We start from the raw sequence: 17,625 nt of genomic DNA on the forward strand, positions 1-17,625 counted from the left end.
TGACCCTCTGAATAAACTTTTCACAATTTAAAAAAAAATTAAACAAAGAAATAACATTCTTTTTTGCTGCAGTGCATTTCACACTTCCAGGCTGATCTACAGTCCAAATGTCACAATGCCAAGTTAATTCAGAATGTGTAAACCTGCTAAATCTGCAGGGGGTTGAATACTACTTGTAGGCACTGTGTATGTATATGTATATATATATATATATATATATATATATATATATATATATATATATATACACACACACACACACACACACAGTCACACAGTTTAGGTTGTGGGCGCAAGAATTATATTGCCATATTTGATTTTTATCCTGTTGAAAGGCCCTATATAATCAGCCTAAATTCACATATGCATTAGTAATGCAGAAAAATACAGGCAGTCTTGGGTTTGTTACATGGTATTGACCAACGGCATTCGACAGACACCTTTGATTTATAATGGAGTCAGGCTGGTTCTGACATCTATGGAACCAGCATACTGTATTTTCTCCTGGCAAATGTGATGGCATCTACCATGTAGCCTCTGATGCCTCTGCCTGAAATGGCTGAGTATAGGGGAAAGTAGATTGTGTTTAACTGTAGAGAACGCAAACTTTGTGCTGTACAAACGTTCACTTCCAATTGTTTGCTATTAATGATCTGTTTATAATCCTGTAGGGAACCTGAGTCTAGGTATGATATGGTGCTGTATGTAAAGGGGGGGAGAGATACTTCCTAACATGTGGCTCCGTTCTGAAGATATCTCATGATGTGGTTTAGGATACAACTTGCTGTTGTCATGTGATTGTAAAAGTCATCACATCCTGAAATTTCTGCTATTTGGTGAACTAGTAATCTTTTGACCCCAGACAGGGGCGCTGAACTTCCCTAGTGACAGCATTCTTTCCTGAACACTGAATAATAGCAATATATGTGAAGAAACACATCTCCTATAATATATACAGAGCTCTCTCTCACCTGGAGAAACCCGGGAACACTGTGAGAATAATGTTCTTTGATTTCTCCAGTGCGTTCAACACCATTCAGCCAGGGCTACTGAGGGAGAAGCTGAACCTTGGTGGTGTGGACCATCACCTGTCCAACTGGATCCTAGACTACCTGACAAACCGCCCTCAGTATGTGAGAGCCCAGGACTGTGTGTCTGACACTGTGATCTGTAGTACGGGGGCACCTCAAGGTACAGTTCTTGCCCCATTCCTCTTCACACTGTACACTGCTGACTTCAGGCACAACTCATCCAGCTGTTACTTACAGAAGTACTCCGATGACTCTGCTATAGTCGGCCTTATCACTGATGGCGATGATAGGGAATACAGAGACTTAAACCGGGATTTTGTTGAATGGTGCCAGCAGAACCAGCTCAGGATTAATGCTGGGAAGACCAAGGAGATGGTGGTGGACTTTAGTAAACGGAGAGGTGCTCCGACCCCGGTGGAGATCCAAGGAACATGTATTGAGATAGTCAGGACCTATAAGTACCTGGGCGTGCTCCTCAATAAACTAGACTGGGCTGATCACCTGGAGGCGCTGCACAGAAAGGGCCACAGCAGACTCTACCTGCTCAGGAGGCTGAGGGCCTTCGGAGTCCAGGGGACACTTCTTAGGGCCTTCTTCAACTCTGTGGTTGCCTCAGCCATCTTTTTCGGTGTGGCCTGCTGGGGAAGCAGTATATCAACCAGGGACAGAAATAGACTTGACAGGCTGATCAGGAGGGCCAGCTCTGTCCTGGGGAGCCCCTTGGACCCAGTACAGGTGGTGGGTGACAGAAGGATACTGTCTGTGGTGACCTCCATGCGGGGGAACAAATCCCACCCCATGTATGGGACCCTGATGGGATTTGGCAGCACTGTAAGCGACCGTCTGCTTCACCCCAAGTGTGAGAAGGAGCGCTATCGCAGGTCCTTCCTTCCAACCGCGACCAGGCTGTATAATCTACATCAGACCAAACGAAGAGCTCTCCGCACAGAGAACTAATGATTATGAGGATGACCATGAGGTCTTCCTCTTTCTCTTCTGTTTTTCCTTAGCTGCCATGGACTCCTAGTATATCTTCTCTTCTCAGCTTATCTGTGTCTACGTCTGTAACATATTACTCTGTATTATCCTGTATCTGTATTACTATGCTGCTGTAACACGCTGAAATTTCCCCAAGGTGGGACTATTAAAGGATTATCTTATATAATGGTGTGCCTTTTACAACAGTACTGGGCAGCGTGTATGTTTTTAGGGTCTGTTCACGTTGTTTCCCACAGTAAATCTTCCATAAGATCACACTCTGATACAAGGTTTAATATGCATGCACAACTGATACACTGAGTGGGTGTGGAGTCACTGTGCCACCTAACTGGTTTCACTTTTATGGTTTGACGTTGTCTTTGTAGCCACCCAGGTTTCACCCTTTAACCCCCATATGGAAATCTGGACTTTGTTTTAGGGAGACCACCAGGCGACTACCTGCAAGGGCTAAGGGAAGCCAGTTCTAAGCACCAGGGGACAGGCAAGAGAGTAGTCAGAAAAGGGCTGAGGTCAGCCAAATGGTAGATTGGCTATCCAAAATGCTATGTTTATGCAGAAGGGCTATAAAAGAAAATACGTGGGTGCCATAGAATAAGAGCATTGGACATTATTTGTAGAATGCAGATGGAGCACCTTTTGACTGTTGTCCATCTTAATTCACTCTCATGTTTAATAAGAAAAAAAATGAAGCTTTCTTATTTTTTACTTTTTTTCCCCTTCCGTTACAAAAAAAGTAAACAATCCTGACAGAAGAAAGCTTCCATCATATTGTTTACATTCGAGTCAGTACATCACTATATTGCTGTAAAAGTCACTTGCCCTCATCCTTCAATGGCGGATGAAAGCGATGGACATTCAAAACAGTAGTGTGAACTCTCCCCTATTAGGCAATAATAAATGCCCTTGGTGCTGAATATGTGGCTGAAAGTGTGCTGCACACTGGATAAAAAAGAGGTTAGGGGGATTTTCTGGTATTTGGTGGAAATGGTGGTATCCAGGCGATCACTTTATTTCTTGAACGATTGTTTTGCTGTTTCTAGAGGGGTTAGGTTGTAGTATGTATCAGACAAATGTTTCAGCAAAGTTTAACATCATAAAAGTTGTACATTAACCATCATGTCCTGAATGCCTTTGAGGTATTTCTAATGATAACATCATAACAAGTCACTTCAGGGATAAAAGGTTTTCCAAAAAGATCCTTACACTTTTCTCTACAGAAATCAATGCAGTTCATCAGCGGACAATAAATAATGGTATATTAAACTCAACAGTAATTGCCAATAATATCTCCTATGATGTGATGTAACACAATACATAAGCAGGACAAGAAACCCAAAAAACAAGGAAGGGAGATATCCCACTTAGGGGATATTAGTACTTGCATGACCCTATGGGATGATGATGACTCCTGGATTTTGGGCTATTAGGAGCATTAAAGGGATCCTATCATTGGATACCCTTTTTTTTCTCTAACACGTCGGAGGAGCCTTAAGAAAGGCTATTCGTCTCCTACCTTTAGATGTCTTCTGTGCGCTGCCGTTCGGTAGAAAACTGGGGTTTCTTCAGTATGCAAATGACTTCTCTCGCAGCACTGAGGGCGTCCCCAATGCTGCGAGAGAATTCTCCAGCGCCGCATCCATCTTTTTCAGAAACCCACCTCTCTGCGCATCTTCTTCCGTCCTGGGTTTTCAATTATCTGGGCCTCAGGCAGAGCCGACTGCGCATGCCTGGGCCACAAGAAAATGGCCGCTTACATTGTAAGCTGTGTAAGTGGCCATTTTCTTGTGGCCTGCGCCCGCCCCCAGTGCTGGAAGAGAAGTCATTTGCATACCAAAGAAAATCCGCCTTTTTACTGAATGGCGGTGCGGAGAAGACCTCTAAAGGTAGGAGCCTTTCTTAAGGCTATTCCAACGTGTTATTGAGAACAAAGGGTATCCAATGATAGGATCCCTTTAAACAGGGGTGAACCTTCCCCTTTCGCCGCCCGAGCTAACTGCAGAAAGCCGCCCCCCCCCCTGCTGGGAGGAGGGGGCGGACCGGGGGCATGGCCGAGTGAAGGGGCGGGGCTTAGCCCCGTTCGCCGGCAGAGAGTAGGCCCGGAGACTGCCTGCTCTCTGCCTGAGCGTGAGGGGAGGCTGCCGGAGCAGCGCTGCTCCAGTGGCCTCCCCAAAGCACCGCTCGGTGATAAGCCAGTCCAGGACAGCTTGTCCTGGACTGGCTTAGGTTAGCAAAAATGCCGCCCTCCCTGAGGCCCTGGCATAGTGCCGCCTGAAGCGCTCGCTTCAGGTCGCCTCATGGGAGGTGCGGCACTGCCTTTAAAACTTTTAAATATAAAATGTTAGTGATTGAATCAATTGCTTTGATTATTAACATGAAATCATCTGAATAGTGACACTGCCATCTTGCGCATATCCTCACATCTGCAGCTATATAGCTTTTGTTCATTTAAAGGGGTTGGCCACCTTCAGACCAATATTGACAAACAAATGTACAATAAAAGATATACAATTTTCCAATATACTTTCTGTATCAATTCCTCACGGTTTTCTAGATTTCGGCTTGCTTTCATTCATTCTGTTACTTCTAGAGGCTAAAACTCTGACCATGGTCATGTGACTTACGGTCCATGGTCATGTGATGAGCACACAGGTGCAGCTCGTTACAGTCACAGCACAGTAATCAGCCATCTGCCTGGTAATCAGCTGTGCACCTGTGCGCTCATCACATGACCATGGACTGTAAATCACATGACCATGGTCAGAGTTTTATCCATTTAGAAGTAACAGAATGACTGAGAACAAGCCGAGATCTAGAAAACCGTGAGGAATGGATACAGAAAGTATATTGGAAAATTGTATATCTTTTTATTGTACATTTGTTTGTCAATATTTGTCTAAAAGTGGCCAACCCCTTTAATGTTTTACATGAGTCAAATGTATTTTACTGGTTTCTTGGTTACACTGGTTCACACTAGTGGTCGGGTTTTCATTCTTTGGATCTGTTTGGGGACCTAAGAAATGGCAACCCGATCTTCTTTAAAAGAGGTTACCCATGGAAACTACTAAGACTATAATGGGGTCCACTGTGTTTTCGCCCAAAAATATGGAGAGAAAATTCCTGCAAGCAAATTTGAAGATTCATTAAATGTCCCTAAGCTGTGTTGCACATGACCATGTGAAATCCATCAGCCGTGAATGAACGGCATGGGCAGCACATGGATATCATCTGTGTGCCACCTGTGCATCGGCCTTGCTTCCACCGTCCCATTCATTCAATGAACAGGAGTGGCGGAAGCAGGGCCACAAAATTGGACAGGAATAGGTCCGGCTCCATATCTTGCACTCTATGGCAAACGTCAGGAACGGATTAAAGGGATTATTCAGTTTTTGTTTTTTTGGGGTTTTTTTTATAAATATTGGCAATAACGAGATACATCAATACTAAACTCTTCCAAATATATATCGTGCTTAGGCTAAGGCCCCAATGGGTGGAAGTGCAGCGTTTTTGGGCATTGTGGAAACGCAGCGGAAAAAAACACTGCGTTTTACAGTACCAGCATAGTGAATGTAATTTTGTGTAATGCATGTAAAAGAGCAAAAAAGTGGCACTACTGCAGCTGAGGCAGAACTGCTTTATAAGCAGGTTAAAGCAAAAACTGCATATGGGCTCAGAAAAAAACAGTAAGCCTGACGAAGTGCTAGACGCACGAAACGATCGTCGCTTTTTTCTTTTTTGTATCATTCCATCTTCTCTGTCCTGATGGTCGAAATGGCTGACCTTGTATTTTAAGGATGAAATAAAAGTTTGCTGTTTTTAGATCCGTTGACTGGTGAGTGCCCTATTTTTCTTCTATTTTTTTCACGTGCCAAATGGTAATTTTGTGTAATCCTAGCCCCACACTGCGGAAAAGCTGCATTTTTCAAAAACACAGCATGTCAATTATAGTTGCAGAAACGCTGAGTTTTTCCTCGATAAATTTCTATGGAGAGTGTGAAAACCGCAGCAAAAACACAGGATGATAAATGTGTTGCGGAAACTCAGCAGAGAAACGCAGAAAAGCATCAAAATCCGCAGACAAAAACTCACTGTTTTGCTTGGTTGAGGCTAAGGCTAACTCGAGCAAAAACACGATGAAAAACTCAACAGAAAACTCATATGAATTTCCGCAGCACAAAACTGAAAAACGCAATGAAAACCGCACGTACATGTGCGTTTTTTCCACAACATAAAATGTAGCGTTTTCTATGCTTTTTTTTTTTTTTTTTTTTTTTTTTTTTTTACGCTGCTTTTCTGCCCAGTGGGGCCTTATCCTTAAATTCGACACGCATGATCTATTTTATCTTCAGGTCGTTGACCACAGCTGTGAAGTTCTGTTTATTAGCTCACTACCCATCCCTGTGAGCAGTTCAGCCAGGAAACCAAACGTCTCAGCGGCATGTCATCTGCTACTTGAAGCCACTCATACTGACTTAATACCTGGTCAAGCATACAGACTGAAGAAGAAACCTGATATAACATAGGCCCCAGGGAGAGGGTTTGCAAATGGGCATTGACAGCCTTCCTGCAATTTCATTCTAGGGGACTGTGAAAAAGGGAAGGGTACACAGAGTGTAGTAGTTTAACCTGTAGTTTGTCCACAGATTCATTGCATGTAAATAACAGTGAGCACCAAGCAACGTGTGCACTAGGGAACAGTGAGTACTTAGCGCTGCTTTGGGTGTATTTGCAGATAATTTTTAGAAGTTGGTAATTCCTTTAAGGGCCCATTCAAATGACTGTGTTCACATGTACTGTCATGTGTTCACTCCATTATGTCAGTATAGGACAGTAGAGCCACTGTAGTTGTAAATCTCAGCGCATTATAAATCAGTGTGATGCTGTGACTTTAGTTCAGATGATTTGTAGTATGGCTAGAAAATACCGCTTACACACAGACTGTAATTCTCATTCCTAATTTGGTGTATAAATCAGCCCTAACAGTTAATACACTAAAATAAATCACTGTGGTTATTCTCTTTATATAACTCTTTATATCAATGTAAAGCAACCTATGAAAAATGTAAAGAAAACAGTAGAACAATGTGGGCAAGAATGTAAAACGGTAACAAAATAATTTCCAAATATGATAAGTAATAGATGTAAACCAGCCATGTAAGGGACCACAGACCTAATGCGTCTTCTATAGATGCTTTCCCAATGGTGTATCAATCAGATACTCCTTTAATAATGCACATGTAACGCCCGTGTTGGGGCTGTGCTTTCTATCCTGGTTGGTTTGTATCTATTACATATGGTATTTGAACATTTTATGTGCAGGGCTATATTGTATTTATATTTTTTGATATTTGTTTTTATTATATTAGTCTTTTACAGTACTTGTATTAATGAGATTTTATTTATATTTTAAGAATAATTGTGGAAAATACATTTATGAATTGATAGGAAGAAAAGCAGATTGTTTGCCTTGCAGTTTACTGCTTGATAATACAATAAAAGGTTATCATTTTTGCTTCTAAAAACAACCTTTACTATGGTCCCAACATGTGATGCTTTTCCGGTCAGTGTTTTCGGCTGTGTGTCAGGGATTAACCTGCTCTTCTGGGTGACAGGGTTAATAACAATAGCCTCATTGTGTTTAAAATGAAAGTCCCTGTTTGCTAGTAGAGTCTGAAGCAAGGAGGAGCCGCTGATGGGGAGGGCGAAGGCTGTCACTGAGAAGCCAGTGGGGTTGGCTGCTGGAGGAGAGAGAACATTTTAATTGCTCTCCCTACATCAGCAGCATCCAGACAGCATCCTGGGACTTGCTTACGCTCCTAGCATCTCTGGTCACATGAGTGTGAATTTTCTCTTCTCTTCATTAGTCAGCCATTTTGGTCACCACCCTACTTACTGCGCAGAACCAATCCTACAAGATCACAAGTGCCTGGGTTGTGCAGACCTGCTGCCCTCTTTGAACCACTTGGATTCCTGTAATTGCCTTTCATTGTCATTTATGGTGCTGGTGGACGACTGCATTGAATTTCCATGCTCTAACTTACTGACTGTGACAAAGAATAACCTTAGAATCTGAAGTGTATGCTGTAAAAATCAGGTTTGACGCATGATAATAGGCATCAGAGCAGCAGGGGGGCGGACGAGGCAGAGACAGAGACGATTCTCAGGATTCCACAGCAAACCAGAAAGAAAAAGCATCCCTTCTGTGTTGGTGTGAATCAAAAAAAACCTGCTCCATTTGCTATCTGTGGCTCTCTGCATGTTGATTGTGCAACTTTACCTCTGAGCTCATTGCCTTCCTAACTTGCGTGCAACCATCTTGGATTCTTAAACGCTCTTCGTGCTGTTATTGTTTTTGTTTTGCTTTTGGGTGGCTGTTGTATCACCTGAGCCATCATGTCGGCTCTCACTCCTCAAAGCGACATGCCAACCCCCACTACGGACAAGATAACACAGGCTGCCATGGAGACCATCTATCTTTGCAAATTTCGTGTCTCTATGGATGGCGAATGGCTTTGCTTGCGCGAACTTGATGACATCTCACTTACGCCAGACCATGAACCTAATCCTGAAGGTATGGGTCAAATTTTTGCCATGGCAACCTCCCATAATTCCCTGCTGTGGAATACTTGATTGTTATCATCGCATCCAAGTATTGCATATGATTGTTGTCAACAAGCAATTATTATTACATGTGTATTACTGTTTGGCTTAAAATGATTTCCTTTGCTTGGGGCAGTAATTTCCCTTACAAATGACTGTATGCATTGTGTTGTGGAATGTAATATTTGGTGTGCTAGTCATTACTTGGACACTTCTTGTAGTGATACAATGCATGTAAATGCTTCCTGTTATATACAAGAGAATTGCCTTTTGTTACATGGGACAGATTTGTGAAGGTCACGTGTCTTCAGGCCTGCTGCTACGTATACACAAAATGTAATGTGTAGGATCCATCCACTAATGAAAGCCTAATTTTGTTCTCGGTTGACTATGATCAGCTTGTTTTGGATTTTGTATGTTTTTTTATTTACTTGGTAAATAGAACGGTATTATGATTGACATAATATTCCGATAAGCCTCTCTCCCTGTGATCAGTAACCTTCATATTACCTTTGTAATATGATGCATTGGAATACGCCAGAGCCTTCAATGGAACGTGTATCCCTGTTATATAGCTGAGCATGCACAGATGGAGTTAATAGCATGGCCGGTCCATCTGGTTGCAGTGAGTTTCTAGTGCATACAGCAGTGAAGTGGTTAAATGACATTGCCTCCTCCCTTGTTGTAAGGCTCATACCATTCTGCCTAAATAGTTTGTAGACAAAAGGCCATTAGCGCATACAGAGATCTGCTGTCTGCCTATAAATCCCTAGTGTATTCTGACTCTCTCATGAGCAGTGCCCTTATACCAGTCTCCGGGACTCTGAGTGGTTATATTATGGCACCAAGTATAAAGACTCACTTTATACAGGCCAGTGACATGCATTGCCTTTATGACGTATATGAATAGGTATGTATGCTGTATCTTGTAGTAACTCAAAGGGATGGTCTAATTTTTGGGCCTTGCCTTGGACAAGATGATGCTTTGGACATGTTTCTAGGCATTATTTGAATGGCTTCAGATAATTAATTACTATTTATTATTCTTACAATACTTTAAAAAAAAAAAAAAATTTGCCTACTTACTGTAATTGATATTTGTTACACTTTAATTTCATAGTTAAAGGGAAAAGGGCCGCTAAACAACCACGCCATTATATTGCTGGGGATATAGCATTATAAAACTATAAAAGGCAGCCACTTCAGAATTATTTAGACAAAGGACATACCAGAGACTTATGTCCAGTAGCAGTGAGTACATATGTATTGCACATATGGTGTACACCTCACTTCCCAGATTTTCAGCTATTCTTTATGGGGCTTATTTGTGTCTCCAGTCAGGTGACCGTTTCTCTTTAAAAGAAGACAAAGGATGTTATTTTTTTTAATTTCCATATAAGGCAATTGTGAGGCGTGGCAATCTCTGTGTATTGTACATATGTGTATATATGTGTGTGTGTCGATATTACACATGCCATGCAGTAGCTGATTTTCAACTTTTCGTCCACATTGGATAACCATGCCTCTTGTATATTATTATTTTAAGCCACAACAAAAACATATATGATATACATTATATGAAATTGTTAAAAACAAGCTAAATGTTTAAAGTAGAACTCCCACATAACTTTTTATTCTCTGATCTAGGAGAAAGGTATATGATGTCAATTGTAGTAAAGGTAATAATGGAGGCTGTGTTTGTGTGTAATCTTCTCTTTTCATGTGTGTCATGTGATCAGCAATAAGACTCCCCAACTGACACGCCTTCTCATGTGTAGACAGGAAGTCAGTTTCTCCACTCATTCCTATAAGACTGGCATCAAAATTGATGGAGAAACTGACTTCCTGTCCACACATGGTAAACTGTGTTAGTTGGGGAGTCTTATGGTCACATGACACAGCTGAGGCTGAGAAAACTCACAAACACGGCCACCATAAAGAAAATTTACTTCGATACAATTTACAACATGTCTTTCTCACAGGCCAGATAATACATTTTTGTGGGAGTTTTACTTTAATTAAATGTTACTCACATTAGAATCCATGCCTAAACTAATAATGTCATCCTAATGCTGGGCAAGTCTCTTGTCTTGCACAACATTGCTTATGTTAATACTTTATTTAAACATTATCTATCTTGGAATGTATGTTTAAGTAGCAAAGCTTCTTGCACATTTTAGTTTTTCATACTTTTTGCTGTGGTCTTTCAGCTCTATTGCTTAAATACAATGGCCAGATCTTACAGATTGATCAATAGCAATTTACATTGCATTTTGTCTTGGTGTATCTTGCAAATTTCTGGCATGAACTATAATGGAAATCTATGCCAGTTCCTAATTGGCATAGGTCTCCATCATTGCACAGTGGTGTGTGCCTTATTTATGAAGCGGCCTGAGCCTTTTTAGGCTGAGTTCACATGGGGTATTTTGCACAGGATTTTGAGGCCATATTACTCTCAAAATCCTGACCAAAAAGATTTTAATGGGAGCTGGTCAGGTCTTTTTTCCAGGAGCCGTTTGTTCCAGCATCCAGAAAAAAGAATAGACACTCCTTCCTCCCTGACTAAGCCCATTCATTGGGCCTAATCCAGAGCGGAGTGAGCGACTGCACCGGAATCCAGTCGCGGCTACCCGTTTTTTGGTATGGAAACTGAGGCAGCCTCTGCCTCAGTTTCCAGACCAAAAAAACCCGTGTGCACTCAGCCTTAGAAATCTAGTTTGCCCTGCTCCTGTCAGACTGGCGGATGAAACCTCATTCTCATAAAGCTGCTAAACTTTTTTGCTGATTCCACCACAAACAACACTCTTGCATTTAGTCAGATTTGCAATATCCTGTACGCTGACAGGACCGTAAACATTCAGTTCCTGATATTCATTAGTTATGTCCTAGTCATTAAAGGGGTTGTCCCATAACAAGGATCCTATCTATACTGATAGTTTGTGTGGATTTAAGACTTTTCCTAAATATATTGCTTTATCAAAATTGCTTTGTTTGGCTACTATTTTAATTTATTCACTTCATTGTTTACACTCAATTTCTATGGCCACTGGGCTTATCTGCTCAGTTCCCAAGTGATGTAGCTGCCTGCTCTCAGGGCGGGAGGAGGGGCTGAGTGCTCGGCAGCAGCTCTGAGCTGTTTGTCTGACAAGTAACAGAGCTCCTCAGATAGGGGAGGGGGGAGGTGAGAGCTCCGGGATTACTGTGCTGTCTATCTTCAGCTCTAACACTTATGAGCCACCTTAAAGAGGACCATTCATCAGATCGGGCACATGCAGTTCTATATACTGCTGGAAAGCTGACAGTGCGCTGAATTCAGCGCACTATCGCTTTTCCGATCTGTGCCCGGTGTAAAGCGCTATCGGTTCCGGGACCGTAGCACTTTAGTGTCAGAAGGGCGTTTCTGACAGTTAGCCAGGAACGTCCTTCTCCTCAGCAGCGCCTATCGTGCTGTACAGTGTGAGCGGGGAGGAACTCCCCACCTCCCGCTCCTGATAATACTCTTCTATGGACGAGCTGTGTGAGCAGAGGGAGGAAGCGTTCCTCCCCGCTCCACAGCACAGCGCGATAGGCGCTGCTGGGCAGAAGGGCGTCCCTGGCTAACTGTCAGAAACGCCCTTCTGACACTAAAGCGCTATGGTCCCGGGACAGATAGCGCTTTACACCGGGCACAGATCGGGAAAGCCGATAGTGCGCTGAATTCAGCGCACTGTCAGCTTTCCAGCAGTATATAGAACTGCATGTGCCCGATCTGATTAAAGGTCCTCTTTAATTGAATTTGGCTGATAAGGACTGAAATAAAGAGTCCGTTACCTCTTATGGGAATACCCCTTTAAGGGAAGCTGCCAAACAACCTTTTATCAGCATCGGTAGGGCTGCAGAGTTGATGGGCCAAGCCACTCATAAATGACAACCAGTGTGGCAGTAATATGCCTGGGGCTGGCTTCCCGCAAACATACCAGCCAGAAGCCTTTTGAAGGCTACCAGGCCTGTCATTACTTTCTATTACAGGCTGCTCTATGCAGCCTGCAATAGAAGTACCAATATCTTACAGTGCATTAGCATTGTAAAGCATTACATTAATGATTGGAGTCCCTGGGGGTTTAAGACCCCTAGGGGGTCTAAGTGCAGCAATTAAAAAAAAAAAAAAAAAAATTAAAAAAAATGTCACGTCGAATAATTACTGTGCAACACATACACATTAGATATCCCTGTGTCTGAAAATGCTTGGGCTACAAAACTGAATGGAAATAGAAATATTAAAGTTAAGGGTGTCAGAATATGGTGACTTATAGAAAAATGTTTTTGGGGGTATTTTTTGCAAAGATTTTGTTAAGGGATTCAAATGTATATAAAACTATATGAATTTGGTATTCCCAGAATTGTACTGAAACATAGGATTCAGGCGATATTTCATTTTGGCTGCAGAGTGAACGCCATAAAAACTAAGCATGCAAGAAAGTCGTTAAATGCACTTTTTTTCTCAAATTCCACCCCATTCTGATTTTTTTTTTTTTTCCCCCCCAGTATATTTCACAGAGTAATAAATGGTACCATTATGAAAAACAATTTGTTCTGCAAACATTAAGCCCAGGGGCGTAACTACCGTGGTAGCAGCAGTAGCAGCTGCCACAGGGCCCGGGCCATTAGGGGGCCCGGTGACAGCCGCTACCGCTGCGTTTTTTTTTGTTTTTTTTTAAAGTCCGTTACGGGCCCCATTCACTTGCCGATCCTGGCTGGGCCGGGATCGGCAAGTGACACTGCGGGGCCCACAGAGGCTATCATTATACTCGGGGGTCTTTGCAGACCCCTGAGTATAATGATCGGCGCACCGGGAGGGGTAAGGTAACATAAAAAACAGTGTTACTTACCTCTCCGCGATCCTGCCAGGCCTCCGTCATTCGTGTCTGACGTCACATGACCCAGGCCAGCTTCCCGGGTCATGTGACGTCTGACGTCATTAAAGCTGGACAAGAGCGGACAGGACAGCCGACAGGAACAGGTAAGCAACTGTCTCTGTTCTTTTAATGGTTTTAATCCCCCGGGTCTCCGATTATTATACTCTGGGGTCTTTTCAGACCCCAGAGTATAATAAATGTTTATAGGTGTCCACAGTGGGACATATGGGGACACTATGGGGGATAATACTGTGTGCAGGGGACACTATAGGGGTTAATACTGTGTGTAGGGGACACTATAGGGGTTAATACTGTGTGTGCAGGGGCACTATAGGGGTTAATACTGTGTGTACATTGGACACTATAGGGGTTAATAATACAGTGTGCATTGGACACTATAGGGGTTAATACTGTGTGTGCATTGGACACTATAGGGGTTAATACTGTGTGTGCATTGGACACTATAGGGGTTAATAATACTGTGTGTGCAGGGGACACTATAGGGGTTAATACTGTGTGTGCATTGGACACTATAGGGGTTAATAATACTGTGTGTGCAGGGGACACTAGGGGTAAATACTGTGTGTGCAGGGGACACTATGGGGGATAATACTGTGTGCAGGGGACACTATAGGGGTTAATACTGTGTGCATTGGACACTATAGGGGTTAATACTGTGTGTGCAGGGGACACTATTGGGGATAATACTGTGTGCAGGGCTTACTAAGGGACATAATAGAGTGCGGAGGAGGGGGTCAGTCGAGGTCTTCGGCATCGGTTTGGGGAGGGGGGGCCCCATGTCAAAAGTTCGCCACGGGGCCCCGCCATTCCTAGTTACGCCACTGATTAAGCCCATATGCAAACATTAAGACATATGGCTCTGTCAACAGGAACCTAAAAAGTTATTTGGTTTGGGAGATGGGAGTCAAAAACAAAAACTGAAACATTCCACTGGTGGGAATGGGTTAAACACAACCCCAACCAGCGTCGCCAAGCCATCAGTTCAACAGAACTCTGAATTCCCAGCTAGCTTTATTGCTGGTAGTAGTCAGATTACAACTACTGTGATCTGACCAGGCAAGGAACATATAGACATTGAGAATTGGCAAGTGTAGGCCTGGGAGACTGGCTTAGGAATCCCTGGTTCCTAATGTCATTGGTACCCAACGATCTTTGACTTGCCGCAACACATTCAAACCATGCAAGTGACCACTGCAGCCAGTTATTGGGCTCAGCTGTGATGCCTGTGTGTATAGTGATCGGGTTCTTGGCACATGATCAGCTGCGGCACAGTATACAGATTCAATGGGTAAGTAGTGTTTACAAAAAGCATATTCTGGGAAACCACTTAAAGGCTCATTTTTGTGAAATATTACAGTTAAATCTCTTAAATATAAAATAAACATAAAATAAAGATTTTTTTTCTGTATGTAGGGAAATTGTAGAGGTTTTTTTTTTTTTTTTTTTTGTATTTAATCTTGAACTAGCTAAGGGATGTCTTCTTGTACGAAGCGATTATGCTCTAGCAGCAAGCCAAGCCAGTTCTTCACTATGCACATATGCCTACAGAATGCTAATGTTTTTAATCCCTGCACAGCCCCCAGGAACATGCCATGTGTATATTACCCTTGCCTTGCTCTGCTCAGAGATTGCCTTTTATTCCCAGAAGTGGTTTAAACCAGTAGCAAGGCTTTAAAGTGATACAGCACATACATGATGACAGGAGAATGGATCTAGTGTCTCATGGGAAATTCACAAGCCATTGCCTAGTAAGATTGAAACCGAGGATGGTACAGATGTTGTCTCACTAAGATAATACGCCCATTGTAATCATTTATTTTTTGTTACTATCATGAATGGAATAAATGTACCGAATTTTTCTTTGAGGACAATATTACTATAATATTATAGCTCTGTAATATTACAGCTTGCACTACGTCTGTTCTTTCTTGGGAAATTATTATTTTATGCTAGTTAAGAAGGTTTTAGGGAGCCTTCACACGTTTTCGGTCGCGGTTTTTTGCAATAAAACGCTAGGCGTTTTTCGCCTCCCATTCACTTCTATTGCTTTTCTCAGGTGGAAAACGCCTGAAGAAAGGTCATGTCGCTTCTTTTTCCTGCTAGCAGCAAAAAACTGATAGCAGAAAATCGAACGCTAGCAGTTCACATAGGGCTCATATACGGATTTTGACAGCGTATTTCGCCTCAAAATCCGCTCCATTGGCCCCATGTGAACTAGCCATTACGTTCAGAATGAGCGAAGCGTTTACTCCGTGAGAAGGCTCCCTTAAAGGGCTCGTTCACACGTGAGCACAGGGGAGGTTTTTGATTTCGTGTCAAAAACCTCCCCTTTACAATGGTGGTCTATGCAGACCACCGGGCTTCTTTTCTCCGCTAGCAGCGGGCTGCTGCTAGCGGAGAAAAGAAGCGACATGTCCTTTCTTCAGGTGGAAACTGCGTGGCTTCCGCCCAGCGGCAGCACCCTCCTATGTCGGCTCATTCATTTGAGCCAACAGCGGAGGGGAAAGCCGCGATGGTCGCAGCAGGCGGGTTTTGACCAGAGAGAGACGCGGCTTGCCGCGGCTCTCTCGGTGTCAAAACCCGCGCGGGCAGTTCACATGTGAACTAGTGATGTGTAATGTAGCTGCAATGTAACGTTCATGTTTCAATTCCAGCAGCCTGGCCACACGCAGATCTGCTTATCCTGGGATCTAGTGATCTATGTTCATTTAGCCTCCATTGAATATGTATGCACATGTATTGTGACCATCTGAAATGGGTCTTGCACACAACAATAATGTTTCCAAGCAGTGGAATCTGTTAAAATACCAAACTGTTTTAAGTTTTTATGGCTGATAGTTGGTAGGTAATAGTAAGTTATGTCTATGTAATGTCCTCTGGAAATTGCTCACATCTGGGACATTGTGTCTTTTACATGTATAGATTTTAATTTTAAACAAGAAATTGCTCTATCTATATATATTATATTATATATTTATAATTTTTCTTTTTTCTTCATGAACTGTACCATTTGTACACTTGTCACATGTGTTTGCACAAGCTATCGATATCCGATGCATTTCTGTAACAGTCACCCTATATGGGCCTTCATACATTTTCTCACAACAGCGGAGTGGTTGTAACATTGCTGTGATATTTGTGGAAAAATGATATTTTGTACTGGTCTGCTGACTAAACTGTTTCAAATTTCTGGTTTAATTTTCATGTGATCTCAATAGAAATAACTAGAATAGCGTAGCAGCTATGAATTTGTTACATGAATGACATGACGTTATTGCTTGTTTCTTTTCCTTCATTTTTATGTTTGCTATTTGCAAAGACTCTTGGGAGGATTTGACAGAGTTGGTGGAGAAAATGCGTCATGATCCAGAAGGTGCGTTCTCGCCACAGTGACAGATGCTTCCTTTAGACACTTGCTTTGCTGTACATCCTTTCTTTTGATGGTTTTCCTTTTTATTTTTTGTTTTACAAGCTGTAGAAGAGATAGCATAGGAGACATTATAAAACTATAATTCCACAAGATATCTCACAAAATAACTTTTCAAAAATGAATAGTACGAGTGAATATAAGATGCCTTGCAATGTACTATGCCACTCCTCCATTCTCCATAGACTTCTTTGTGTGAGCTGAGTACTGAACTTGATTCCATACAGACAAATGGAGTGAAGATAAGGACAATGAGAGCAACCTTAAAGGGGCTCTATCACTAGGAAAAGTCATTTTTAACTAATCACACCTTTGCATAGCCTTTAGAAAGTCTATTTCACACATACCTTTTGTATGTAGATTGCTTAACAAAACTTCCACTTGAATCAACCAATTTTCAAACTGTGTTCTCCAAAAAAAGGCATAAAATATAACTTTTATTATTAATTTAGTAAAATATTACCCCGGGTATCAGACAATTAAATAAAATAAATAAACTCTATACCCTACATTCTATTGAGTTAGAGATACTGGGTATTAATCCTAAGAGGTGAAGATTGTTGTCTCATTTATTTTTCCCACCTGTTCACCCAGAAAACAAAATTAATCTTCAAGATATATCTAACTCCTTATACCAACGATGATAGGGTATATA

The 17,625-nt window shown here is 42.2% G+C and overlaps 1 protein-coding gene across 8 annotated transcripts in view; it reads left to right on the top strand.

The window, feature by feature from the left end:
• Window positions 1–17,625, top strand: part of RUFY3 (RUN and FYVE domain containing 3) — a 76,981-nt gene that overhangs the window by 13,934 nt on the left and 45,422 nt on the right. Inside the window, exons 1-2 of one of the 8 annotated variants that reach the window (XM_075285172.1) lie at window positions 7,769–8,598; window positions 16,863–16,916. The exons of 4 other annotated variants lie outside the window; for them this stretch is intronic. In XM_075285172.1, the coding sequence (XP_075141273.1) occupies window positions 8,421–8,598; window positions 16,863–16,916 (232 nt within the window). In that variant the 5' untranslated portion in view covers window positions 7,769–8,420. Of the gene's footprint in view, window positions 1–7,768; window positions 8,599–16,846; window positions 16,917–17,625 lie in introns of those variants that run through there. 3 more of the 8 variants (XM_075285128.1, XM_075285164.1, XM_075285136.1) reach the window with 3 other exon arrangements.

This window comes from Leptodactylus fuscus, chromosome 1 (genome assembly GCF_031893055.1).
Source record: "Leptodactylus fuscus isolate aLepFus1 chromosome 1, aLepFus1.hap2, whole genome shotgun sequence".
NCBI classification, from domain to species: domain Eukaryota; kingdom Metazoa; phylum Chordata; class Amphibia; order Anura; family Leptodactylidae; genus Leptodactylus; species Leptodactylus fuscus.